This window comes from Delphinus delphis, chromosome 20 (genome assembly GCF_949987515.2).
Source record: "Delphinus delphis chromosome 20, mDelDel1.2, whole genome shotgun sequence".
Taxonomy (NCBI): domain Eukaryota; kingdom Metazoa; phylum Chordata; class Mammalia; order Artiodactyla; family Delphinidae; genus Delphinus; species Delphinus delphis.
The window spans coordinates 2,632,233-2,660,078 of NC_082702.1; the positions used below are offsets into that span (position 1 = coordinate 2,632,233).

Below are 27,846 nucleotides of genomic sequence, written 5' to 3' on the forward strand. Positions count from 1 at the left end.
TAATGGGCATATTCCCAGAGAAAACCATAATTCAAAAAGACACATGCACCCCAATGTTCACTGCAGCACTATTTACAATAGCCAGGACATGGAAGTAACCTAAATGCCCATCAACAGACAAATGGATAAAGAAGATCTGGTACATATATACAATGGAATATTACTCAGCCATAAAAAGGAACAAAATTAGGTCATTTGTTGAGATGTGGATGGATCTAGAGACTGTCATACAGAGTGAAGTAAGTCAGAAAGAGAAAAACAAATATCGTATACTAACGCATATATGTGGAACCTAGAAAAATGGTACAGATGAACCAGCTTCCAGGGCAGAAATTGAGCCACAGATGGAGGGAACAAATGTATGGACACCAAGGGGGGATGGGGGTGGTGGTGTGATGAATTGGGCAATTGGGATTGACATATATACAGTGATGTGTATAAAACTGATGACTAATAAGGACCTGCTGTATAAAAAAATAAATAAAATAAAATTCAAAAATTAAAAATAAATAAATTTTAAAAAAGAAGCAGAATACAAGGGGAAGGGGAAGAGGAACAGCTAAAAGGAACACTTTTCAGGTATGGGACTCAGATGGGATGGAGTAGGCAGAGGAGGGCTGCTTTTGTTATAAACCTTGCAGTATATTTGACTTGTAAAACTATGTATGATTTTTCTGAGTGATTACTTTGATAAAAAATTAAACATAGGGCTTCCCTGGTGGCGCAGTGGTTGAGAGTCCGCCTGCCGATGCAGGGGACACGGGTTCGTGCCCCGGTCCGGGATGATCCCACATGCCGCGGAGCGGCTGGGCCCGTGAGCCATGGCCGCTGAGCCTGCGCGTCCGGAGCCTGTGCTCCGCAACGGGAGAGGCCTCAATAGTGAGAGGCCCGCATACCGTTAGAAAAAAAAAATTAAAACTAAGTTTAAAAAAGAAAGATTAAGGTATACAACCTGAAACTAACACAACATTGTAAATCAACTATACTCCAATAAAATTTTACAAAGAAAAAAGGAAAAAGAAGTAGAACATTAACCACACCACAGAATTTCCCTTCCAATCACTATTACTATTCCCTTCAGGGTTAAACTGATTTTGAACCTTGTAAATTAGCTTAGCTTGTTTTTGAACTTTATACAAATGTAATACTACTGTTACACACACACACACACACACACACACACAGATTAAGGTGTACAGCGGGGCTTGACATAGGTATATATTGTGAAATTATTACAATAAGTTTAGTGAACATGCATCACCTCATATAATTGCAAAAAAAATTTTTCTCTGTGATGAGAACTTTTAGGATTTATTCTTTCAGCAACTTTCAAACATATAATACGGTGGTATTGGTAATGATTGTCACCACACTCTACTTCACATCCCCAGTATTTATTTATCTTGTAACTAACCGAAGGTTTGTACCTTTTGACCATCTTCATCCAATTCCTCCATGCCCCCACCAACTCCGGCCTTTGGTAACCACCAATCCGATCTCTTTTTCTATGGGTTTGTTTTGTTTTTTTAAGATGCCACATAAAAGTGACATCATACAGGAACTTCCCTGGTGGTGTAGTGGTTGAGAATATGCCTGCCAATGCAGGGGAGCTGGGTTCGAGTCCTGGTCTGCGAAGATCCCACATGTTGCGGAGCAACTAAGCCTGTGCACTACAACTACTGAGCCTGTGCGCTAGGGCCCGTGAACCACAACTACTGAGCCCACATGCCACAACTACTGAAGCCCGCATGCCTAGAACCCGTGCTCTGCAACAAGAGAAGCCACCACAATGAGAAGTCTGCGCACTGCGACGAAGAGTAGCCCCCGCTCGCCGCAACTAGAGAAAGCCCGTGTGCAGAAACGAAGACCCAACACAGCCAAAAACAAACAGCAAAAAAAGTGAGATCATACAGTATTTGTCTGTCTCTGTCTGACTTTTAACATATTATAAAGTGCAGAATACCCTATTGTTAACTGAAGTTTCATCCCTACGTCTTTTTGTCTTAAATATATAATAGAAAGTTAAAACGAACATTTCCGAATTTTTTGAAGTTTTTGTGGAGCACACTTATTTAAGTAAAACAAGAGAGCTGTTTTACTTAAGTTTTATTTAAGTAAAACAAGGGAGAAAGCCAAAGGAAGGAAGGAAGAGGGTGTCTGATACATAATATACCCCACCAAACCCCACAATGCATGAGTGACCCAAGTTTAAGAACCACAGAGGCATCACCACTCCCCCCCTACCCATTCCCTTTGGCCCATCACCAAGCCCTGAAATGCCTCATTCTCACTCCGTCCTCCACCCCCTTCCCAGACCTCCTGTCCTTGTACCTGCCCTCGCCTGTGCCCCGTCACCACTTGCCCCCATTTCTCCCCTTCCCCCCATCCTTTCCTACCTCCCTGCATCCTCCCAGGACCATCACCACCTCCCTGCTCTCACCTCACTGGAGTTGGCAGCTCTCCCCAGCTCTCTCCGGTCTGGTCTGGGTCCCAGCTCCCGAGACTCCAGCTTTTATGCCTGAGGAGGGAAAGCAGGGGAGGCGGTGCTCAGCAAACTAGGAGACAAGAGGGAGAGAGAGTGTGGAGGTTGGACTGGGGCGAGCTGAGCATTCACCCGCAGGAGAGGCTTTTCCTAGCTGCTCTGTGAGGTCACAACAAGGATGCTTCTCAGAGGGAAACGTTTCTCTGCCGCAGTTTTCCCCACAGGCCCTCCAGCCCGAGGCGTTTGCTCTGCATTTATCGAAGGACCTCCCCCGTGCCGTGTCTGTATTTGCGGGCAGGGGGCAGCAGGGGTGGGTGGATGCAGAGCTTGGTATTCTTAGTTCTATCCTCAGCCTTGATTTCTCTTGACCTGTAGCTGGTGTTTGCAGTTCCCTTGCTGAGTCCTTTTCTCCTCTCCTGCACGAGGCACCTGGGTCACCTCTTTCCTTGTTTGTTGTGAATCTCCCCCTCCCTGGAAAATAAGCTCAGTGCGGGAGGGGGGGCATTTAAGTCCTGCTCATCACTAAGTTGCTAGCACAGAGGTGCTCAACCAGGTGGGCACAATCGGCTGTGCTCGGAGACTCTTTGGCTTGTAGCGACTTGGGAGGGTGCTTCTAGCATCTAGTGGCCAGAGGCCAGGGGCGCCGCTTGACACCCTCCAGTGCAGAGGACAGCCCCCCAGCAAAGAACAATCCAGTCCCAAACGTCCATAGTACCAAGGATGGGAAACCCTGCAGCAGCCCCTAAACAGTACCCAGAACTCAATAAATACTTGTTGGATGAACAAATGAAGTGCATGTGTGTGTGTGCGTGTTTATCTCCCTCCCTCTCCGTTTCTGTTTCTTGGTATATCTGTTTCTCTGCCTCTTGGCCCCGGACAGCATCAGTTTTCCAGAGGCACGTACTCCTGGCTTTGCCCTATGCTTCCTGACATTCTGGTCCTCACAGGACACGGTTTTCCTCATCTCTATGATGAAGGGCCGCGCTCAGCCTCTGAGACCCTTGCCTGTATTCCGCGGGGCTCCATTCCAGCTCCTCATTCCAGCCCTTCTGGAGTCCAAGCTCACTCTGCTCGCCGCACAACAGGCCAATAAATCGGAGACGAGGTGTTGAGGCAAGGAGTACGACTTTATTCAGAAAGCCGGCTGACCGAAAAGATGGCAGACTAAAGTCTCCAAATAACCATCTTATCGGGGTGTTATCTTTCTTTCTTTCTTTCTTTCTTTTTTTTTTTTTGGCTGTGTTGGGTCTTCGTTGCTGCGCACAGGCTTTCTCTAGCTGCAGTGAGCAGGGGCTACTCTTCATTGCTGTGCGCGGGCTTCTCATTGCGGTGGCTTCTCTTGTTGCTGAGCACGGGCTCTAGGCGTGCAGGCTTCAGTGGTTGTGGCACAAGGGCTCAGTAGTTGTGGTTCGCGGGCTCTAGAGCGCAGGCTCAGTAGTTGTGGCGCACGGACTTAGTTGCTCCGCAGCATGTGGCATCTTCCCGAACCAGGGATCGAACCCGTGTCTCCTGCATTGGCAGGCGGATTCTTAACCACTGCGCCACCAGGGAAGTCCCTGAAGTAATTTTAGATGTACAGAAAAGTTGTCCAAATAATTTCCAGATACTCAGAAGCTCTACATGTTTACGTTTTACCACATTTGATTTCCCTGGACACCCACCCCTCTGCCTCTCTCCTCTCCATATAGGTGCATAGAGATATTCTGAACTGTGAGAGTAAGACGCAAACATGATGCCCCTTCACCTCTAAATTCTCCCCTTTTTTCCTAAAAACAAGGACGGTCTCATAACCACAGTAAAATTGTTAAAATTGCAAAATTAACACTGATACCGTGCTGATATCAAAGCTACAGACCTTATTAAAATTTCACCAGTTGTCGTAGTAATTCCATTTATAGCAAAAGAAAACAAAAAGCAAACAAACCCCACCTCCACACCATACCTCTCTAGTCCCCTACACTGGAAGCCTTCCTCTACCTTCCTTGTCTTTCTTGACCTTGACATGGTCCTTGACATTTTGGGGTGCACCAGTGACTTGTTTTGTGGGACGATTTTCAATGTGGGTTTGTCTGGCATCATCTCATGATTAGATTCTTGGTATGCACGTTTGGCAGGAAACCCACAGAAATTATTGCTGTGCTGTTGTAGGAATTATCTCCTTCTGGGCACATCCTATCGTGGGAGCCTGGGAGGTCAATTCATCCGCTCCAGGTGATGCTAACTTTAATTGCCTAGCTAGGATGGTGCCCATCAGGTGTCTCCACTGCAAAGTTCCTTTTGTAATTATTAAGTGCCTTGTGGGAAGATAGCTGGTGAGTATGTAAGTGTGCTTCCTTACTCTCCCTCTCTCTCTATTTTTTAAAAAATTTTATTGGAGTATTGTTGATTTACAATGTTGTGTTAGTTTCAGGTGTACAGCAAAGTGATCCCGTTATACGTATACATGTATTCATTCTTTTTCAGATTCTTTTCTCATATAGGTTATCACAAAATTCCTTGCTCTTTTTTTTTTTTTTTTTTTTTTTTTTTTGCGGTACGTGGGCCTCTCACTGTTGTGGCTTCTCCCGTTGCGGAGCACAGTCTCCAGACACGCAGGCTCAGCGGCCATGGCTCACGGGCCTACCCGCTCCGCAGCATGTGGGATCTTCCCGGACCGGGGCACGAACCCGTGTCCCCTGCATCGGCAGGCGGACTCTCAACCACTGCGCCACCAGGGAAGCCCCCTTCCTTGCTCTTCTGAGAGAGTTTTTGGAAGCATATCTCTCTACATATATGGCTATGGCTAAGGATATGCATATACATATATCTCTCTTCCTTAAAAAGCCCAAAGCCCTAGGAGTTGTTATATCACCCTGTGACCATGAGAGGGAGCCAAACCTAGGACGATCCAACACCCAGAGTTTCCTTGTGTTCCTTTGTTACTGGTGGTGTGTGTGTGTGTGTGTGTGTGTGTTAAGAACACTGGCATTATATGTGGAATTAAAAAAATGTTACAAATGAATCTATTTACAAAACAGAAATAGAGACATAGATGTAGAGAACAAACTAATGGTTATGGGGGTGGGGGAAGAGGGCGAGGATAAATTGGAAGATTGGGATTGACATATACACATTACTATATATAAAACAGATAACTAATAAGGACCTACTGTATAGCACAGGGAACTCTACTCAATACTCTGTAATGACCTGTATGGGAAAAGAATCTAAAAAAGAGTAGATATATGTAAATGTATAACTGATTCACTTTGCTGAACAGCAGAAACTAACAATTGTAAATCAACTATAATCAATTAATTTTTATTAATTAAAAAATTAATTTAAAAAAGCACTTCTCTTGAGATCTTCCCTCTTGAAGAATCTTGAGGTGCCCAGTCTGTGCTTATGCAGATCTCTGGAGCATATTCATCTAGCATAACTGAGTACCTTTCCTGGCCACAACAGTGTGAAACGAGAAATCAGAAACAGAGGAAAATTGTAAAGTTCACAAACACGTGGAAATTAAACAGCACATTCCTAAGAACCAAGGGATCAAAGAAGAGATGGAGAGGAAAGTCAGGAAATACCCTGAGTTAGGCTAGATGACAGATTTTTGTAACTTGCCCTGAAGGCTTCCTGAGAGATTACATCTCCCACCCCCACTGTTACACCTAAATTTTCATGGGGCAGGCCGGGGGGCTTTTAAGGCCAAGGTATCAACAGCGACTGGTCCTCAATGCGCCCGTCCAAAGGGTGAAAGAATATGCCACCCCAAAATATGCCATATTCGCATCTTGATTACTCTGAGCAGTGGGCACCTGACACGAACAGCAAATGCAGGGAGAGACTTCCTCCCCCACCCCCCTCCCTCCACATACACATTCTACTTCTGCTGGGAACACTCATTAACATCCAAAGGGACTGATTATCCACTGCATCTATTTACTATCTAGTACTTGAAGAAATGAGGTGGGAGGATTTAGCCTGCTCCCAACAAACAATATACTTAAGCGTCTACCTTAGGATGAAGGTTGTAAATTGAAAGACACAGCAGAAACTTGGAGCAGGAAGCAGAAGGAACTGGGTTTTCTGTCTGCTGTCTCCTTCTATAGAATCCTGAGGAAAAAATAGGGAAGTAGAGATGGGGTGGATAGAGATAGGTAGGTAGGTAGGTGGATGATTGATAGATTATAGACAGATAATTGATAGTTGCTATATACCTGAAAGATATAGAGAGTGATGATGGATAGATGATAGATTGATAGATAGATATTGATAGATGATATATAGCTGACAGAGATGATAAATGGTAGATAGGTATAAATGAAAGATAATTGAAAGCTACACAGCTAAACAATAATACAAGACCTTAATTAAAACTGCTTCACAGACTTTTGTGAAGATTGAATGACTTAATGTTTAAAGCATTTAGAACCGTGCCAGCTACTTATGGAGTACTCAAAAATAGGAGATATGGCTAGGTAGCTACACAGCTAGATATCTGCATGGATGGATGGAAGGAAAAAACAGACAAAAAGAGAGAGGAAAAGACACAGAGTGTCAGAGAGAATATCTGCACCTAAGACTCATGCTGCTTCTAAGAGTCAAGGGAACAAAACAAATATTTCCAGAGCAATGCTAAGTGAATGATAAAACGATAGCTTCTGTATTGGACTTCTACTCTATGCCACGCACTGTGCTAACGTCTTTATTTAGGCTATCTCGTTCAATCTGAAAATAGCCCCATAAAATGGGTACTATTATGATCTCATTTTACAGAGGGGAAGTGCAGGTTCTAGAGTTGGAATAGTGTCACTCTCCCAGGGGTCAGAGACGAGATTCAGCCACAGCTCAGGTGCTCTTTGGCCAGCACTCCCAGCCAGTACATTGGACTGCATCTTGGGTTCCACTGTCAGCCACGTGAAGCAGGCAATGAGCGTCTCAGTACATCAACATCCCTATGAGTTTCTGATTAATTCTTTACTCGCAAATCCTAGAAGAAAGGTAACTCAGACAAAAGTTATACATATTCTGAGGTTCTTTTTGTTTTTAATTAATTTATTAATTAATTTATTTTTGGCTGCATTGAGTCTTCGTCGCTACGTGTGGGCTTTCTCTAGTTGTGGCGAGTGGGAGGCTACTCTTCGTTGCGGTGCACAGGCTTCTCACTGTGGTGGCTTCTCTCGTTGCAGAGCACGGCCTCTAGGCACGTGGGCTTCAGTAGTTGAGGCACGAGGGCTCAGTAGTTGTGGCTCACGGGCTCTAGAGCACAGGCTCAGTAGTTGTGGCACATGGGCTTAGTTGCTCCGCGGCATGTGGGATCTTCCCGGACCAGGGTTCGAACCTGTGTCCCCTGCATTGGCAGGCGGATTCTTAACCACTACGCCACCAGGGAAGCCCAGAGGTTCTTAATATATATTTACAAACTGTCTTTCAACAATAGGGTGCCAGTTTGCAGTTCCACCAACACTACAGACAGGTACCCATTGCACCTGGGAAGGTTACAATTTTGAGGGAAGGTTAGTGAGAGGAATTGGGAAGGACCCAAGCATTGTTGGTGCAGAAGAAAGACCTAATTGAATTACTGAACCAGAAGGGAGAGAATTCTTAGATTTTTTAAAGAGGGATGGGTTGGTGAGGCTGCAAATCATGATATCAGAAGGGTCAAGATATCCAAGAGGTGACAGGATAGGAGCCCATGGTCAGGAAGAGAAATTTCAGGGTTGACCCTCCTAAGAACATTTCTGTGTGAATCTGGTGAATCAGAATGGAGTGGAGCCAAGGAGGCGTAAGAATGTTGAGGACAGCATGTGGAAAGCATCGCTGGTGCTGACGGTGCGTTCACGCCGGGGACTCAAGTGGAGTGATGCGGCGAGGAGCGTGCTGATTCGTGCTGGAGCTTGCGAAGGTGGGAGAGCTTCCTGCAGTTCGGAAGATGAAAACAGCCATGATGGGGAGTCAATGGAATAGTATGGCTTAGCCTTTAACAGGCAGTGGGCAGCAAGATGTGGAAATTTTTTACTTTAATTTTTTAATTAAAGTATAGTTGATTTACAATGTGTTAATTTCTGCTGTACAGCAAAGTGATTCAGATTATATATATGTATCAGTTCTTCTGAATATTCTTTTCCATTATGGTTTATCACAGGATTTTTTGGGGGGGGTGGGGCATATTTATTTATTTATTTGGTTGTGCCAGGTCTTAGTTGCGGCAGGCAGGCTCCTTAGTCGTGGCACGCAAACTCTTAGTTGCGGCATGCATGTGGGATCTAGTTCCCTGAGCAGGATCGAACCTGGGCCCCCTGTATTGGGGCGTGGAGTCTCATCCACTGCGCCACCAGGGAAGTTCCCCTATCACAGGATTTTGAATATAGTTCCCTGTGCTATACAGTAGGATCTTGTTGTTTATCCATTCTATATATGAAAGCTTACATCTGCTCACCCCAACCTCCCACTCCATCCCTCCTCAGCTCCTCCCCCTTGGCAACCACCAGTCTGTTCTCTATGTCCATGATTCTGTTTCTATTTCATACATAGATTCATCTGTGTCATATTTTAGATTCCACATATATGTGATATCATATGGTATTTGTCTTTCTCTTTCTAAGTTCACTTAGTTTGATAATGTCTAGTTGCATCCATATTGCTGCAAGTGGCATCATTTCATTCATTTTTATTGCTGAGTAATATTCCATTTTGTGTGTGTGTGTGTGTTTGTGTGTGTATATGTGTATGTATACATATCTTCTTTATCCATTCATCTGTTTATGGACATTTAGGTTGTTTCCATGGCTTGGCTATTGTGAATAGTGCTGCTATGAACATAAGGGTGCATGTATCTTTTTGAATTATAGCTTTGTCTGGATATATGCCCAGGAGTAGGATTTCTGGATCATATGGTAATTCTATTTTTAGTTCTCTGAGGAACCTCCATACTGTTTTCCACAGCAGCTGCACCTACATACATTCCCACCAACAGTGTAGGAGGGTTCCCTTTTCTTCACACCATTTCCAGCATTTATTATTTGTAGACTTTTTGATGACGGCCATTCTGACTCGTGTGAGGTGATCCCTCATTGCAGTTTTGTTTTGCATTACTCTAATAATTAGCGATGTTGAGCCTTTTTATGTGCCTGTTTACCATCTGTATTTCTTCTCTGGAGAAATGTTTCTTTAGGTCTTCTGACCATTTTTTGATTGGGTGGTTTGTTTTTTTGTTGTTAAGTTGTGAAAAGGTTTTGTTTTGTTTTTTTTGCGGTACGCGGGCCTCTCACTGTTGTGGCCCCTCCAGTTACGGAGCACAGGCTCCAGACGCGCAGGCTCAGTGGCCATGGCTCACGGGCCCAGCTGCTCCGCGGCAGGTGGGATCTTCCCGGACTGGCACACGAACCCGTGTCCCCTGCATCGGCAGGCGGACTCTCAAACACTGCGCCACCAGGGAAGCCCAAGTTGTGAAAAGTTTTAAAAGAGAGAAGAACACAAGGCAAGCTCTCGATGTTGAGTCAATGGTACAGAGATGCTTGTGGGGGAGATGACTCCTTCAAGAGAAGAGATGCAGAGAGTGGCTGCATCTCTCCAGCTTTGGCCTCCCTTGTAGGTGCACAGATACTATTAGTGGAATGGAAAAGGGGGCAGAATCTTGAAAAGTGTGGGAAAGGAGAGAGCATTCTGCTATTGGCTCTGCCAGGAATGCTCCTGTCAGATATGGCACAAGTGACTCTGTTCCTTCAGAGTCTGCAAAACTGTACAGTGAAAAGAAAATTTTTTTAATAGTAAAATAAAATGAGCTAAAATATCATAATAAAAAGATGGGGCCAGACCTTGTCATGACCCTGGCAGGCTGTGTACTTCTTGTTAACAACTCTGGTTACCATGACGGTTTGAGGAGGGCTGTTAAATGTTTTGATGGGAAAGGGGGGTTCTCTCTAAACAGACACGTGAATGATTTTGAATTTTACGTCTTCTGAGTTAGGCAGTTCTAAAAAACCGCTGCCCACGTGATGTGTGGTCCAGCCACTTGGCATTTGTAAAAATCTGCTCAGATTGAAAGTTGTAGACCCATACTTGTCTTTTCAGTCTTACCAGAGAATTCCCCTCACACACACACAATGAAGCAACAAACAGGACGTCCTTGTGCAGTTGGAAAACCATTTGCATGAAAGCTTTATTTCTCTTTCCTGCCTGAGAAAGGAGGTAAGAGAGATTTCCGGGGCGTCAGGAGACAGGCATCCTTCTTTCCCGTGGCTCAGCTTCGAGCAAGCACCTCTGTCCATTGTGCTGAATATTCCTGCATCTCCCTCAATCAGTTCCTCCTCATCTTGGACCAAAATCAGGGGATTACAATGAACCCTCTAAAGGACATGGGTGTGTTATTGTTGGGGCTGCGGGTCTGGATTAGGATTAAGACCCCTCTCCCTCTCCTGCCCATAAATAACCCAGAGGTCAGTGTCATCCCAGTGCCCCCCACTTCCCCACTACTGTTTTCACCACTTCATGCCCCAAAAAGAAGGGATCTGGGGAGTCAAGCTTCAGTCGTTGCCCTGACTCGAGAGGGGCCGTGAGGAGCCATCTCTGCATCTCACTGGCCGACTGTGGGATTGTGGTAGATTCCCTGCGGGTCTGTGGACCTCCATCTCCTCACTGGTTACCCGGGGAACCCATTGTATCTTGGTTTTTTTCCTGCGTTTATGGAATGTGTTGTGCCATTTTGTGAGTGGGGTGGGGGTGGTGCAAGAGATCTGATTATCTTTCTTTCTTTCATTCTCCCTGCTGTCACCGCCCGGAATGTTTCGAAGAGAGAAGGTCATGCTTCTGCGGATACTTCTGGTTCATTGCCTCCAGCTTCGGGTAGTATTCAGTAAAGTCATAATTATTGATTTAAAAAAATCTCATACCAATAGTTACCAGCGCTGGGTTGATGACTTATTGGGCTTCTTTACAACAGACCAGCAGGATGCAGAGCTTGCTGGATTAGGACTGGATGAACCAGGGCTGTGTGGTTGGTGGGGAGGGATGCCGAAGCGGGGCTGCTGCTTATAACTGGTTCATGCCGCACCAGACGGTCAACCTCCACACCTGGCTGCTCCGTCTGCCAGACAGAATAAACCTGGTCCCCACACCCACCTCGCTGTGTTCGGGTTAACCTCTGACTTGGCAGGAGTGGTGAACCAACCCCTCTCCAAACAACTGTTAGCCCGACAGTTTCATTTGCAGGGAGTTACAGGAAACTCGGGGGGGGGGGTGTTGTTGTTGTTTTTTAACACTCTAGCATGATTTTATAAGGTTGCAGAGCTGAATTCTCACCCTATTTCTGGGTTTTGGACAACTTTTCCTGAACAGCGTGCGTGCACCTCCTCTCCCCCCTCTCCCAGGGTGGACGTCCGAACAGCCTTGCGAGGCACAGGGCTACACAAGTGCTCCTGTGTGTGGCCGAGCACGGGAGTTCATCGGGGTGGGGCGGGGGCCAGGGCGTGAGTCCACCACGGACGATGCTGACACGCTACAGAATCTGGAGTCCTGCCAGCTGGTTCTGCTTGCGCCCGCCTGCACCGTCAGCAGCAGGGCACATGCTTCCTACTGCCGTGCAGAGGGTCTTTCTGTTCCATTTCAGCCTCCCAGCTTCTCCTTCCCACCCTGACCCCGGCCACTGTGTGAGCCTTGGAGGAAGGCACGGCCCATCACCAGGTGTGGGAGCCAAGGTGGGACCAGCGCTCCCCGGCAGGCAGACAGGGGATGGGGGTGGTACCTGCGTGGAAACAGGCGAACCTCCAGCTGTCAGAGCTCTTCATCTTCCCAGCTGTCTTCATCTTCCCAGCTGTCGGAGGTGTTTTCTCCCCCTCCAACCCCTACCATGCCTGAGGCTCATCCAGCACTGTGATCCCCAGTGACACAAAGGTGGAGGGGGTGGGACATCTCGAGGGACCGTCCACACTGATGGATGCAGTGTGTTGGGGTAGGAGGTCCCCAGACAGAGGTCAGGGATGGAGGCTTAACAAGCCCAAGCCACGGTTGTGCTGGCGGCAGAGGCTGGGGCCCCTGAGCCACGGTAGGAGCTGGACTAAGTATTATTGCTGGGTGATGAGCAGACGTCAGGACGCCGGGGCCAGACACCCAGCTCAGATCTGTGACTGCGGCCCAACCACGCAGCCTTTCGATAACTTGGGCCCCTCATCTGCATGATGGGAGTAACCACAGTGCTTGCCTCCTTGGGTTATGACGATTAAAAGACCTGATGGCTTTAAGTGCTTGAAAGAGGGGCTGGCGCATGGCACACTCTTGTCAGACCCAGTCTTCAGCCCCCAGCCCCGTGGCCTGACACCTCCACTCTCCTGCCTTGTGCTCCTGCCAGCTCCCTTGTGAGGTCCTGCAGCAGATGACGTGGCCTCTTGAAGCCGGCTTCCTCTGCTATAGACATGGCCACATGGACCTCGAGTGTGGAAGGACAGCCCTGCCACTAAAGGTGCCCTCGGTGCTCACTGCTTCTGCTGGCCTGGCAGTGCAAGCGTTTGCTGTCATTCCGTCATTTAGTTTCCAGAATGGGCCCCTTCTCAGGGGCCTGAGATCATGGAGCCTGGGAGCTGTTAAGGCCAAGACTCCAACCCAAGCCGTTGGGTGCTGGGCTGAGTCCGGCCTGTGTGCAGTGGAAGCAGGGAGACCTGCTCCTGGGGCAGTGAGTGGGCTCCATAAGGTGGCGTGTGCCTGCGTTTCCCCCACAGTGCAGACCCCCACGAGAACTCATCTCTGTCACCTCTCGCGGGGTTCATCTCATCTCTAGGCTCAAGGACAAGGAACCAGCCCCCTGGGCCCAGGGCCCTGCCAGCTGGGAAGATCTGAGGTGGGGCCCACAATGCCCCTCCCATCCTGGGCAGCTTGGGGAGGGCGGCCCCCAGGACAGAACGCAGGGCACTTGGGGTCTGCACAACTTATCAGTGGCTTTATTACTCTCCAGATGCTGGTGAACTGTCGTCTCCGACATGCTTCCCACGGGCAGGCATCTCTGTCCATCCCATGCCTTCTGGCTCGCAGAGAGACAAGCCAGACCAGGGAGCCCACTGCCAGAACCCAGGTCTGTCCTGGCGGAGCCGTCCCCGACTCCGCCCTGGGGGGTGTCTCCTGGGGGGGGGGGTGCCTCCTGGGGGGGGTGTCCTGTCAGAGCCGTCCTCCACTCCGTCCTGGGGGGTGTCTCCTGGGAACAAGACCCAGTCCCCTTCCTCCAGCCTCCTCTAGACCAGGGGCCCCGCCTGCTGCTCCTGGCCAGTCCTGCCCCCCACCCGGGAGAGGGAAGGACTGCGGAGTCTCCTTCTATAGGCGGGAGAGACTGCGAGGACGAGGACGGCGTGAGATCCGAACAGGAGTGAGGTTTGGGACATAAAGTGAGAGTTGGTAAGGAACAGAAAGCTCTAGGGCACCAGGAGGTTCGGACAAAGGAGGGGCCGGTGGAGGAGAGAGACAGGGGGCAGAGGAGCCGGTGAGGGACGGGAGGGGTTGCACGGCGGGGCGGGGGCTACCCCAGCGGCCAGGGCGGGAAGGGACCCCCGCCTTCGGGGCCCGGCGCCGCCGCCCCGCCCGCGCCCGCCGCGCGCCCGTGGATGCGCTGGTGGCGCAGCACGTGCTCGCGGCGCCCGAAGCCCTTGCCGCACTCCCAGCAAGCGAACGGCCGCGCGCCCGAGTGCGTCTTGCGGTGGCGCACCAGGTGCTCGCGCCAGTAGAAGGTCTTGCCGCACTCGCAGCAGGCGTGTGGCTTCTCGCGCGCAGGCAGCGGGCGCAGCGCCGGACCCGGGCCGCCGGGGTGCGTGCCGCGGTGGCGCCGCAGGTGCTCTTTGCGCCGGAAGGCCTTGCCGCACTCGGGGCAGGCGTGCGGCTTCTCGCCCGAGTGGCTCTGCCGATGGCGCAGCAGGTGCGCCGGCTTCAGCGAGGCCTTGCCGCACTCGGGGCAGGACGCAGAGCCCGGGGCCGCCAGGAAGGCGGGCAGGCCGGACGCCGGTGGGGGCGGTGGCGCTGGCTGGGGGCTGCCCGGCTCCTGCTTGTAAGGGCGCGCGGCCTGGGCGTCCCCCGTCGCCAGTTCCTCAGCCCCGGGGGCCGCGTCTCCTGCAGGTAAAGGTGCAGTCAGGGCGGGCGCAGGGCACAGCCGGGCGCAGGGCACAGCCGGGCAAGGGAAGGCCGCAAGGGCGGCCCGTGTCCTGCCTAGAGGGGTGGTCCCGGGGCAGGAGGGGAACGCTTAATGCCAGGGAGCCCTCCGGGAGGGAAGAGCGTTGTCCGCCAGCTTCTGATTCATCCCTGGGTCCCCGTACCGCACAGGGCCTGGTGCAGAGTAAGTGCCCAATAAACGAATGGATGGGTGGATGGACGGGAGGAGGAAATCGATAGGTAGGTAAGTGGTAAATGAGAGTGTGTAGACGGATGTTGGAGTGGATGGATTGGGTGATGGATGGATGCGTGGGTGCACGGGTGGGTAAGTGGGGATGGATAAGTCGGGTGGGTGGATGAACCACACATTTCCTCTCTTCAGGTTTCCAAACTGCTCTATGGAATTCCAAGGAGATAAGCAACCTTTAGGTGTCACACGAGGACGGGTGTGATAAAAACCTGTTAGTCTCTCCCTCTGTGCCGGCACAGTGCCGAGCACGTTGGTGTGCCGTCTCATTCCACCCCCGCTGTGGTCCCCGTTGAGGGGCATAAGAGGGCACTGCCTCGGGTTCCCAGTCACCGTCCCAGCGCTGCTCCCTCTCCGACCCACGCCCCTCTGGAGGTCCACAGGCACCCCACCCCCCCCCCCCCCCCCCGCCGACCCGGGCTCTACAGGTCCTGATGGTGTCATCAGAAGGGCCCCCATCCTGACACCCCTACACGTGGCCTCAGAGATGATCCTCAGCTCCTCCGTCCTCTCCAGCCACAGCCCTGGCACAAGGTGAGCGCCACCCTCCCCCACCGGGTCTCGAGGCGCCTGAGTCCAGGCCGGCTACCAGAGTCACCTTTCTGCCTCTGGTGGGCATCCTCGGGTTTTGCCTCCCGGGTCTGTTCCCCGCTTTGACGAGATTCAATCTGATTCTCCCTTCCTCACCCTAATGCCTGTGGTCGGGGTGGAGCCAGCACCTTCCCCAGCTCCCGGCCGGGGCTTCGGCTCCAGGCTGGCCAATGAGAAGAGAGTCCTGCACAGTGCCTGGGTCAGGAGGAGCATGACTGCAGGAGGTCTCGCCACGCGAAGAACTGGGGCTCAAAGGCTCTGGGGTCAGGCTGCCGGGGTGCAACCCTGGCTTGGCCGGCACCCGAACCTGGGTGAGTTATTTCACTGCTCTGGGTCTGGGTTCCTGCAGCTACAAAAGGTAGCTGATGACGCCGGGGATCTCAAGGGCGGGCGCGGGATTCTGGCGAGCTGGCGGGACCACGCCTGGCGCATCATGGGCGCTCGCTGTCCTGTCTGACCCCCCACTCGCCGTGCCCTCCAGAGCACGGCGTGTCTGATTCAGCTCCCGTCCTGGTGCCAGCACGGGGCCTGGCTCACAGCAGGGATGTTCACTGGACAAATAAAGGGCGGACAGGAGAGGGCCCCCCGGGGCTGGGAGCGCTGTGGGGAAGGAGTGAGCTGCTCACCTGAGGGCGTTACCCCACCGTCTTCCTTTCCCACGCCGACCCCGGAGCCTTCTGCCGCATCCCGAGGTGCCCTCATTGCTGGTCCCTGAAACCAGAGATACCACAACCCCAACTGAGCAACCTGAGCCACAGCCTCTACTTCTCTCCCTCTCAGTCCTACCGCTCGCTCCGGGGGAAGCCGGATGCCAAGCTGGAGGGTGCTCGGCCACCCCACGGAGAGGCCCATGTGGCGGGGACGGAGGCCTCCAGCTGACCACCGCGTGCGGGAGCCGCCTCAGGATCAGATCCTCCAGCCCTGGGCCAGCCTCCAGGTGAGGACAGCCCCAGTCGGTCTTAAATGCAACCTCGTGAGAGACCTTCAGCCAGCACCGCCCCAAACTCCTGACCCACAGAAGCTGCCTGAGATGATAAATGTTTACTGTTCTGAGCCACTAAGTTTGGTGCGATTTGTTACACAGCAGATAACTGATGCACCTGCTTTGAATCTTATTTTAGCTTTTTAATGCCTTTTGCAAACTCCTCGACAAAATGCAGAAGGAAAACAGAGAAGCTACTTTTAACTCAGCAAAAAATAAAGGAAGTTGAGAAGGGAACTTCTCCCAGCTCAGCCAGTGGACAGCTCCAAGCAGCATGGCGCCAGCCAGACCAGTGGTTTAAAAAGCAGCTTCACACTACTCTGGTTCCCTTATACTCTTTCTCATTGTTCCTCGAGCCCATGCCTCCAGGAAAAGACCAGAATTCTCCTGGTGCTGATGAGGAAGAGCTGTCAGGGGTTACAGGCACCCAACCCCGCTTCTCACGTTTCACTTGTTTCAGTGCTTTTGGACCCAAGCAGCTATTAGGCTGCAGATGCCGACAATTCTGCCAGCTGGCGAGCAGATGGTAGGAAGCTTCCAGGGCCTTTTATGAAAGCTCGTCGTTAGGAATCCCTAAGTGCCCACCTTGTCTGGTGGTGGCGGGAGAATCCACGTGGTCACCTTGCTACTGCAGCACACTAGTGTGGCTCAGGGCGTTACGGCAACGCAGGTGCTGCCACGTCACTCGCGTCTGCTGTGGCCTGGTCACTGCCACGTGCTCAGCTCCTACCTCTGCCCGGGGCCCCGCCTGCACCTCCAAGCCCAGGCAACAGCAAAGGGCCAATGGTGTCCTGGGTGTGCCAGGCGCTCAGAGCCCCACGCTTCTGCACGCGCTCTTCCCTCTGCCTGGAGCCCCATTCCCACCCGTGCCCGGCCTGCCCTCCTACACACCCTGCAGGCCCTGGCCAAGCGCCGGCTCTGCCACCTCCCGCAGGCTCAAGGGCGCCCCCATCCTGGTACCCTCCACACTGCACTCCCAGCAGCTTCACCGAAGCGTGACACGCGTACAGTGAATGCACATGGTTCACGGCACACGACCCGAGTTCCACGTGCGTATGTGCTCGTGGCTTCGTGAGCTTCCCTGTGCACATCCGTAACCTCCCCCCTTCCCTCCAGCAGGGCAACCACTGATGGGCTTCCCGGCACGATACAGTGGTCTCTGTCTTCTAGGACTTCATGTTCATAGAGCCATACAGTAAATCGGTACTTCTTCGGGGGGGAGGGTCTAGTTTCTTTCACTCAACATCATTATTTTGAGATTAAGGAAGAAGGCCTACAGTTGTCTTTCCTTGGTTTTGGTACCAGGAAAACGCTGGCCCTGTAGAATGAGCTGGGACGTTCCTTCCTCTTCAGATGTCGGGAAGAGCTGGTATGGTCATTTTCCCCGCAAAAGGCCTGGTCGGCCTCCCATTGGAGCTGCCTGGCTCGCACGCTCCAGGAGGGCGGGGACTGGCCTGTCCCACTTCTGTGCTGACCCTGGCACCAATCTTTTTATAAACAGCAGCTTTATCGCGACATGACTCATATGCCAGAGAATTCACCCACTTAAATTGCAATTCTCCGGTTTTTGGTACATTCCGTTGTGCAACCATTACCACAATGGATTCGAGAATATTTTTATCACCCCCAGCCCCCGTACCCCGTCCCTGTCAGCAGTCACTCCCCATTTCCTCCCCGCCAGCCTCCGGGAACCGCTAATCTGCTCCCCGCCTCTATAGACCTGCCTCTTCTGCGAATCTCATGGCAACGGAACCATGCAACGGAAAGTCCTTGTGACCGGCTTCTTTCATGTTTTCCTTGTGTTTCTGATGTTCGCCCACGGTGTAGCCCGTCAGGGCTTCACGCCTCTATGGCTGAGTGGTGTCCTGCTGCGTGGACAGGCCGGTGGATGTGAGGGTTGTTTTCACTTTTTGGCTGTTACAAGTGACGCTGACTTGCTACCACTCAGGTCGTATCGCATGTGAGGTATGTGTGGACGTGTTTTCACTTCTCTGGGTTCACACACAGGAGTGGGGCTGCTGGCCCACGTGGCCGCTTCACGTTCAACCCGAGGAACTGCCAGACTGCCCCCCACTGCGGCTGCACCATTTTACAACCCCACCACCTCAGAGGGTCCCGACCCCCGGAGCCTCTCACCGCAGCCCTCAATGGACACTGAGCAAGTGCACGGACAGAGGGATGGAGGTGTCCAACCACCTGCCTTCGCTCCAATGGCTCAGGACATGCTCCTCGAGGAAGAGGGTCAAGGCAAGGGCGTGCCGAGGTGTGGGGTGGGGCTGGCACGGGGCCACCTGGGTCCTGGGCGCCTCCAGCCACAGACCTGCTTGGGGGGCCCAAGCGAGTTACTTCCCACGGGGGGGTCAGTTGTGGGGGGAGGTGGGCAGCACATGGTCTCACCAGGAGACCCCGCTCAGACTGGCGGACGCCGAGCTCCCAGCTCCCTGGCCTCAGTGGGGCCCAGTAACCCCAGGTGACGCCTGCCGGTGTGCAGGCAGGGTGGGAGCAGGACGCGGGCTGGCTCGCCCCGGAGTGGAGCCTGGGAAGCTGCACTGACCGGCCACCCTGCGATTCCCAGGCACACAAGCCTGGGAACTTTCTACTGCTCAGGGGGTGGGGGGGTGGGGCCTGCAGCTGGCCTGCGGGCTCTCTGGTTCCGGGTCACAGGCACAGGATGCTGGACTGTGCCAAGGCTGAGCCCCATCCCCAGGAAGATGCTGGGCCAGGTGTTGGCACCCAGCAGGGGACAGAGGCAGGGATCTCAGGCCACAGCACATGGGTTCTGTCCCTCTCACCCCCCCCCAACTGGCTGTGTGACCTTGGGCAAGTCACTCGACTTCTCTGAGCCTCATACCTTCACCTCTGAAATGGAGAGGATGATAGCCTCCAGTGCCCACCCCTCAGGACTGCATGGGGACAGGCAGGCCATGCTGATAGTGCGATCTGGGGGAAGCTTGGCCCTGCTGTATCGGCTTGATCTTCAGACGGACCTGCGATTAAGGTCAGCCTCCCCGATTGGGAAGCCATGTCTACAGAGGCTGGGGAGGCCCCCTGGTTGGCAATACTCATGCCGTCCACGTGACCCGGGGCGAGGAAGCTCCGTGAGGGTCTCCCTGCCCCATCCGCCTGCTCCCTCGGCCGATTTTAATCTGTGTCCTTTCACTGTGATGAACAGCAGCTTTCCTCGAGCTCTGAGTACTTCCCATGAACGACTGAACCCGGGGGTGGTCCTGGGACCCCCGAACTCTGCACACGCGAATCACCTGGTACCTGCCCAGTGCCCAGGCTTTTCCCTGAAAAGGCCAGGGGGCAAAGGTTTTCGGCTCTGCGGGCCCTCTGGTCCCTGTCGCGACTGCTCAGCTCTGCCCCTGGGAGAGTGGATGGTGAGGCCGTGGCCCCGTGAGGCTGTGTCACACCACAGCCCCAGAGGCTGGCAGATGTGGCCCTCAGGCTGCAGTCCGCTGACCCCTGGGGTGCAGCCAAGGGCCGACCTTACCCAGAGAGAGGTCTGGCCTTTGCCCTCAGCTGCTGGGAGGGGAACCGCTGAGCCCTCACTCAGCACATCCTCCTGCCAGGGGCCTTGGGCCGTGTTGGACACTCCAACAGCGTAATTCATGTGAAGGCTCTGGGCCACACGGTATCCGCTCAGCCTTTCGCGGGGGCCGGAGCCCCAACACCTCCAGGCGCGGAGGTGCGGGGAGCACCCTGGTTGGTGATGCTCCCTGTGTCTTGCACCCGTTGTCGCCAGGAGGTGGCACCGCCCACGAATCCCCTGGGAGGAACCCTCCTGGACCCTGCCCTGCTGCCCCCTCCTCGACTGATTTAATCTGTGTCCTTCCGCTGTGACCAGCCACACATGTGCGCAGGATGGAGCTCTGAGTCCTTCCACTGAGCTGTGAGACCTGAGGGTGGTCCCGGGGACCCCGAACTTGCACTGAGCATCAGGAGGGTGGGCTTGTGTACAGTCCCTCTAAACGTCCTCACTGGCCTGACTTTCCCACCCGACTCGACCACACCCTGGACCTCAGGGTCCCACGGAGCCTGTTGTGTTTGTCTCAGTGTGGAGCTGAGGACCCCCGGCCCTGGGGAAGGCAGACGGCAGGCCCGGGGTGGGGGGACGCGGCGGTGCAGGCCCCTCCCGCCAGCCGCCTCCGCTCACCCAGAGCTCCTCCAGCAGGGCCACGGCCTCCTCCCCGCTCTGGGGCCGCCGGCTGCACACCCAGGCCTGGAGGTCAGCGGGCAGGGCGCTCAGGAACTGCTCCAGCACCAGTAGCTCCAGCATCTGCTCCTTGGTGTGCACCTCGGGCCGCAGCCAGTCCCGGCACAAGGCGCGCAGCAGGCCCAGCGCCTCGCGGGGGCCCGGGGCGTCGCCCAGGTGGAAGTGGCGGAAGCGGTGCCACGGCGAGTCCAGGGTCAGGCCCTCGGCGGCCCGGCACTCCTGCTTCACAGGCTGGGCGGCCGGGGCCTCCATGGGGCCGGCGGGACGGCAGCGCCTGTCGGGGGCGAAGGGTAGCGGTGAGAACCCAACTCCGACCATCCCCCGGAAGCCCCTGCCTCTGCCATGGGCATGGGGTCGAAAACCACGCTCCGTGCGTGCATGCGTGTGCACCGCCCACGCCCACCCAGGAGCGGCGGCGGCGCCGCGCTCGCCGGCCTCGTGTGGCCTCCCTGTCCTCCCTCTAGCCCCGCAGCCTCCCCGCGCACCAAGATCTTAGAACGGATCCCGGCACGTAGCACATGCTCGAGAAAATGTGAGCTGTCATCACCACCATCGATGCCTGGTTACGTCCCAACCCACGTCCCCGAGGCAGACACCCTAGGATGCTTGCTCCAAGTCCCCCCAATCTCTTCCTTACTAGCCAGTGTGCACAGAACTATGTCCGTCCGTACCCCCCACCAGGTTCATATGTGGAAGCTCTAACCCCAAATGTATTTAGAGATGGGGCTTTTAGGAGGAAATTAAGACTAAATGAGGTTATCAGATCGGGCTCCTACAGGACTAACGTCTTCGTAGGAAGAGGAGATCTGTCTCCCCTGAGTGAGAGGACACAGCAGGAAGCAGCCGTCTGCAAGCCGGGAAGAGGCCCTCACCAGACACCGAGTCTGGCTGCACCTGATCCCCGACGCCCAATCTCCAGAACTGCGAGGAATAAATGTCTGCTGTTGAAGCTGCCTGGTCGGTGGTGTTGTCACGGCCGCCCAGCAGGCCACGACGCTCAGGGGCCCCCAATCACGTCTGCGTACAGGGAAACGCGAGAGACTGCAAGAGGCCCCCCTTATCCGTTCTCCCCATTCTCCTTTTCTAAGACCTGCGCCCCGGCGCCCCCAGGAAGCCGTGTGCCCTCCACTTCCTCCTCCCCTTCCTGGAGGAAACAGACGTGCAGCGGCTTCAGTCGCGGGGTGACGCAAAGCAGTGGCTCTCGACCAAGGGTGACGTTACCCCGGGGAGGCATCTAGAAAGGTCTCGTTGTATGGGGGTGGGGGTGCTGCTGGCATCCGGTGGGTGGAGACTGGGGGTGCTGCTAAGGACCCTACAGTGCACAGGACGGCCCCCCAGCAGAGAAAGACCCAGCCCCTAAGAAACCCCGGCCTAGAACTGTGGTCCTCGAATGGGCTGGGGACCCCTGGGATCCCCAAGATCCTTCCGGGGGGTACCTCGAGGTCAGAACTATTTTCCTAACACAGGTTCCCAGCCTCTTTCACTGTCATTCTCTCCTGAGTGTATGCTGGGGCCTTCCAGAGGCCACAGGCTGCGAGCAGAGGCAGATGGGAGAACCCAGCTGTTCAAGCCAGACACTGAGATGTGCAAGACAATGATGCCACGTTTCCAGCTTTTCGTTTGGGGAAACATGGTTATTTTTCATTTAAAAAGTGTTATTTTTAAAAAATAAATAAAATAAACTGTCATTTGCTGGGGGGGGGATAAATCAGGAGATTGGGACTGACATATACACACTACTATATATAGAATATATAACTAATAAGAACCTACTGTATAGCACAGGGAACTCTACTCAATACTCTGTAATGACCTATATGGGACTAGAATCTGAAAAAGAGTGGCTATATATGCATGTATAATGGACTCACCTTGCTGTACACCTGAAACTAACACAACATTGTAAATCAACTACACACAAATAAAAAAAAATTAAGAAAAAAAGTGTAATTTAAATCTTAACATATGGAAAGTTGATTACTGCAATTTCTAAATGCATTAATATTTTGAAATTTTCTCAGCTTTAGTTTCTAACATGACACATACCAATAAATGTAATTCCTGTAAGCAAAAGTGCTTTGGGGGGGTCTTCAAAAAAGTTTTAAAGTATAAAGGGGTCCTGAGTTTAAAACCTTCAGGAGCCACTGGCCTGCAGCCTGGGTTTTGCTTTGTCTTTTCTTGTTTGCTTGTTTGTTTTTTCCCACACTGTGTGGTATGTGGGATCTTAGTTCCCTGACCAGGGATTGAACCTGCACCCCCTGCATTGGAAGGGCAGAGTCCTAACCACTGGATCACCGGGGAAGTCCCTGCAGCCTGTTTGTTTAAGTCAAGTTTTACTGGCGCACAGCCATGCCTGTCTGCCACACACTGATGATCTTCTAAGACTCAAGGCTGGCCCAACCTCAGGGCCTTGGTACTGCCATTCTCTACCTCCATCTTTGCTCCGCTGGCTCCTTCTCACCTCTGAGGCCCAGATGCCATCCTTCCCTCCTTGGACAGCCTCCCTGAATCACCTACACACCCTCCCCTGCAGTTACTGTCATGTCACCGTATTAATTTCATCTCAGCGTTTAATAAGATCTGGTCTTCCCATGTCTGGGCGCTGATTTCCCTTGCTAGAATTTGAGCGTTGCAAGAGGCCACATACACAGAGCCCAGCATGCTGGTTGGCACTGACAGAAAATTTATAGGATGACCGGTCCTGTGTAATCAGCATTATTGCCCCCATTTTGTAGATGGAGAATGTGAAGGCCTTGCCCCAAATCACCCAGCTAGTAAGTGGCAGGGGCTGAACTCACACTGGCGTCTGTCTGGCCCTGGAGCTGGTCACAGCATCACCTTCCACCCTCCCATCCTTCCATTTAAGGACTGACTAGCCCAGCAGCGGCAGGAAAGATTTCCCAGAAGACCTGGGCCAGAGCCGAGTCTCAAAAGAGGCAGAGAAGCCTGCTCTGTTGTGAGAAAGGTCCCTCCGGGACAGGAGTGGAGTCTCACCTGAGTGAGTGAGGCCCTGGGAATCACGCTGAAGGGCCTTGTGACCTCAGGGACCCACGCTCTCAGCTGTCCAAGGTTAGCCCCTGAGGCAGGGCCAGACGGACTCTTCCCTGGGTCCCAGGGTCACCAAGCTCAGGGGCTGCTCCTGAGAAAGCACATACTGACTGATAAATAAGGTCACCCCATGCAGCCACTATGGAGGTTCCTCAAAAAATTAAAAATAGAACTACTGGGGACTTCCCTGGTGGCGCAGTGGTTAAGAATCCGCCTGCCAATGCAGGGGACACAGGTTCGATCCCTGGTCTGGGAAGATCCCATGTGCCACGGAACAACTAAGCCTGTGTGCCACAACTACAGAGCCTGGACTCTAGAGCCCACGAGCCACAGCTACCAAGCCCGTGTGCCACAACTACTGAAGCCCATGCGCCTAGAGCCCGTGCTCTGCAAAACGAGAAGCCACCGCAATGAGAAGCCCGCGCACTGCAACAGAGAGTAGTCCCCGCTCACTGCAACTAGAGAAAGGCCGCGCGCAGCAACAAAGACCCGACACAAGCCAAAAAAAAAAAAAAAAGAAGTAATTAATTTAAAAAAAAATAGGTTAAAAAAAAATAGAACTACCGTTTGATCCAGCAATTCTACTTCTGGGTATGTATTCAAAGAAAACAAAAGTACTAATCTGAAAAAACACACGCACCCCGACGTTCATAGCAGCATTATTTACAATAACCACCAAGACATGGAAGCAACCTAAGTGTCGTTGATGGATAAATGGACAGAGAAGATGCAATATATATATATATGTGTGTATGTATATATATATATATAAAGCGGAATATACAAATATAAATACATATATAAATAAATATAATGGAATATTATTCAGCCATAAAAAAGAATGAAATCCTACTATTTGTGAAAACATGGATGGACCTCGAGGGTATTGTGCTAAGACAAAATAAATCAGATAGAGAAAGGCAAATGTATAATTTCCCTTACATGTGCAATCCAAAAAAAACAAAAATAAAGCAAACTCATAGATACACTGAACAGATTGGTGGTTCCCAGAAGCAGGGGTGGGGGCGCTGGTAGGCAAAATGGGTGAAATGAATCAAAACTTACAAACTCCCAGTTACAAAAGAACTAATTCCTGGGGATGTAAAGTACCACTTGGCCACTATAGTTAATAATACTCTGTTGTATATTTGAAAGTTGGGCTTCCCTGGTGGCGCAGTGGTTAAGAATCCGCCTGCCAATGCAGGGGACATGGGTTCGAGCCCTGGCCCGGGAAGATCCCACATGCCGTGGAGCAATTAAGCCTGTGAGCCACAACTACTGAGCCCGTGTGCCGCAACTAATGAAGCCCACGCGCCTAGAGCCCGTGCTCTGCAACAAGAGAAGCCACCGCAATGAGAAGCCCACACACCTCAATGAAGAGCAGCCCCTGCTCGCCGCAACTACAGAAAGGCCGCGCGTGCCAACGAAGACCCAACACAGCCAAAAATAAATAAATAAAATATTTTTTTTTTAAAAAGCATTAAAAAATATGTATCTTAAAAAAAAAGAAAGTTGCTGAGAGAACAGCTCTTAAAAGTTCTCATCATCGGGCTTCCCTGGTGGCGCAGTGGTTGAGAGTCCGCCTGCCGATGCAGGGGACACGGGTTCGTACCCCGGTTCGGGAAGATCCCACATGCCGTGGATCGGCTGGGCCCGTGAGCCATGGCCGCTGAGTATGCGCGTCTGGAGCCTGTGCTCTGCAATGGGAGAGGCCACAACAGTGAGAGGCCCGTGTACCGCAAAAAAAAAAAAAAAAGTTCTCATCATGGAAAAAAAATTCTATAACTCTGTATAGCAATGGATATTAACTAGACTTATTGTGGTCATCCTTTTGCAATACATACAAATATCAAACCGTTATGTTGTATACTTGAAATGAATATATGTCAATTATAGCTTGACAAAAAACAAGAAGAAACAAAGCAAAATACATCCACACACACAAAAGGTCCCTCTGCTGTGGAAAGCAACTCCTCTTATTCAGTGAGGGCCAGTGGCTCCAGCAGCTGCCACAGTGCTCTGTGCTGCCTCCATGAAAGCAACTGTAACACGCCTTTGTGTGTCCCGGTAGCATCATCCAGCCCCACCAGGCACCCTGGAGGCCTCAGGAGACCACCACGAGGCCCATGTCTTACTCTGCCCCACCCGTTCCTCCCAACAGCCCTGCGACTTGGGGAGATGAGCCCCACTGTAAAGAAGGAGAGAAATGGACATGCAGAGAGTGACAGAGAGGCAGGATTCGAATCCAGAGCCCACGCCTGCTGCATTAACTTAATGGTTAAGAGGCAGGGCTCTGGAAGAACAGACTGGTGGTTGCCAAGGGAGTGGGGGAGGGATGGAGTGGGAGTTTGGGATTAGCAGTTGCACACTATTATATATAGGACGGATAAACAACAAGGTCCTATTGTAGAGCATAGGGACTATATTCAATATCCTGTGATAAACCATAATGGAAAACAAAATAAAAAAGAATGTATATATGTGTATAACTGAATCACTTTGTTGTACAGCAGAAATTAACACAACATTGTAAATCAACTAAACTGCAATAAGTTTTAAAAAACGCAAAAAAAAAAATGGAAAAAACAAAGAGACACAGCTTCTGGAGCTTGCCTGCCCGGCTTCCGCTTTTAATTCAGCCATTTATCGGTGGTGTGACCTTGGGCCCTCTCTGGACTTAAATTCCCCACCTGTAGTACAGATCTAAGAGTAACTCCTTCCCCACAGGGGTTGCTAGGAGCATGAATTAGAAGAAGCCCCCATCCCACACAGAGTAAGCATTCAGTGAAGACCTGCTGACCCACGCCTGGGCTTCCCACCCCTGCACTAGTGACATTTAGCGCTGGACAATTCTGTGTGGCAGACATCCTATGCAACCTACAGTGTTTAGCAGCATCCCTGGCCTCCTTCCACAGTATGCCAGCAGTATCTCCCCAACTGTGACAATCAAAAATGTCTCCAGAGAGTGCCTCGAGGTGGGAGGGGGGCAGGCACAGTTGACCCTGGTGGAGAACCACCGGTCCACTGAACAAATATTTACTCAGAGCAAAGGGCCCTGGAGCAAATCCCAGCCCTGCCCTCTCCCAGCTAGTCGTCCCAGGACAAGGTATAGAACCTTTTACACACTAAATCTCCCTTCCCGGGTTGTAAAATGGGGAGAGAAGTCATACCCAAGAGTAGCAGTAAGAATTCAAGATGTAAGAAAAACAAAGATGCTGAGAAGAGCACCCAGCTGTGCTAAGCAAGCCTTCAACCAGAGTTAACCTTTACTATTACTGTTACTTGGTGAGATGCTAGGGATATAGCTTCGATCAGAAGCACACACATTCAATCCAAGTATGAGAAAGAGCAGGGGTTAAAATAGCAAATAAAAGAGGGTGATGGGGGCTGACGGGGAGGAGGGCAGCTTCACACGTTAACAAGAGCAAACACAGCCTTGAAGCACTGCACGCCCACGAAATTAGTCCCTTGCAACAAGCTAGTGGGGGGGGAGGGCACCCGAAAGAAAGAAAGAAAGAAAGAAAGAGGACAATTCAGCTCATCCTCGGGAATCTCACAACTCCACAAAAGTGAGACCCAACTTGTAAAGACATGCACGACGTGAACCACCTGCACCCCACCCACGTCTGGACCACGACCCTCCCCCAGAGCCCCTTCCAGCAAACCTCTCCGACCCGGTCCTTCCGGCGCCCCCGGACTCCTCGGCAGGGCCCAGCCCACCCGCTGCTGGAGTCCCCTCCCCCTCCCCCCACTTCCCGACCCTCCCCCACTACCCCTCCTCAGTTTCCAACTCTCCCCCGCGTTCTCCGCCTCCGGGACCCACAACCCCCTCCCACTTCCCGACCCTCCCCCTCCCGTTCACGCTCCCCTCCCCCTCCCCCTTCTTCTCGGGCCCCCTTTTCACTCCCTCCCCCAACCCTCCCGTTCCTTCCTCCTCCGGCCTCCAGCCCCCCTCTCCCCAAAGCTCGTCCAACCGGCCCCCTCCAATTCCTCCTTGCCCCCCTTGCTCACCTCACTCTCCCGGGCGAGGCCCCCCAAGCCCCCTCGCCACCTCGCACATGCGCACAAAGCTCACCAGGACTCCATGCCCCGGCAGGCTTTGCGCCAAACTCATCTGTCCCCCTCCCCCCAACACTCCCAGAAACCCAGTGGTCCTTTCCCCCAACTACCCCGCC

The 27,846-nt window shown here is 52.4% G+C and overlaps 1 protein-coding gene across 1 annotated transcript; it reads right to left on the reverse strand.

Moving 5' to 3' along the window:
• Positions 1-12,419: 12,419 nt before the first annotated feature.
• ZNF444 (zinc finger protein 444) lies at positions 12,420-27,794 on the reverse strand. The gene is made up of 4 exons (XM_060000113.1): positions 27,683-27,794; positions 20,564-20,897; positions 16,052-16,136; positions 12,420-14,548 (listed from the first exon to the last, which is right to left on the reverse strand). The coding sequence occupies exons 2-4, from the start codon at positions 20,873-20,875 to the stop codon at positions 13,965-13,967; spliced, it is 981 nt and encodes a 326-aa protein (XP_059856096.1). The 5' UTR covers positions 20,876-20,897; positions 27,683-27,794; the 3' UTR covers positions 12,420-13,964.
• Between the last annotated feature and the right edge of the window lie 52 nt (positions 27,795-27,846).

Excerpts from the sequence above, each read along its gene's own strand:
- ZNF444 (XM_060000113.1), bottom strand. The coding sequence starts at position 20,875 with ATGGAGGCCCCGGCCGCCCAGCCTGTGAAGCAGGAGTGCCGGGCCGCC. Across the intron at positions 16,137-20,563 it reads CCCTGCTGGAGGAGCTCTGG|GGACCAGCAATGAGGGCACC; the intron begins GTGAGCGGAGGC and ends CTCTGGTTTCAG. Across the intron at positions 14,549-16,051 it reads CGGTGGGGTAACGCCCTCAG|GAGACGCGGCCCCCGGGGCT; the intron begins GTGAGCAGCTCA and ends CTTTACCTGCAG.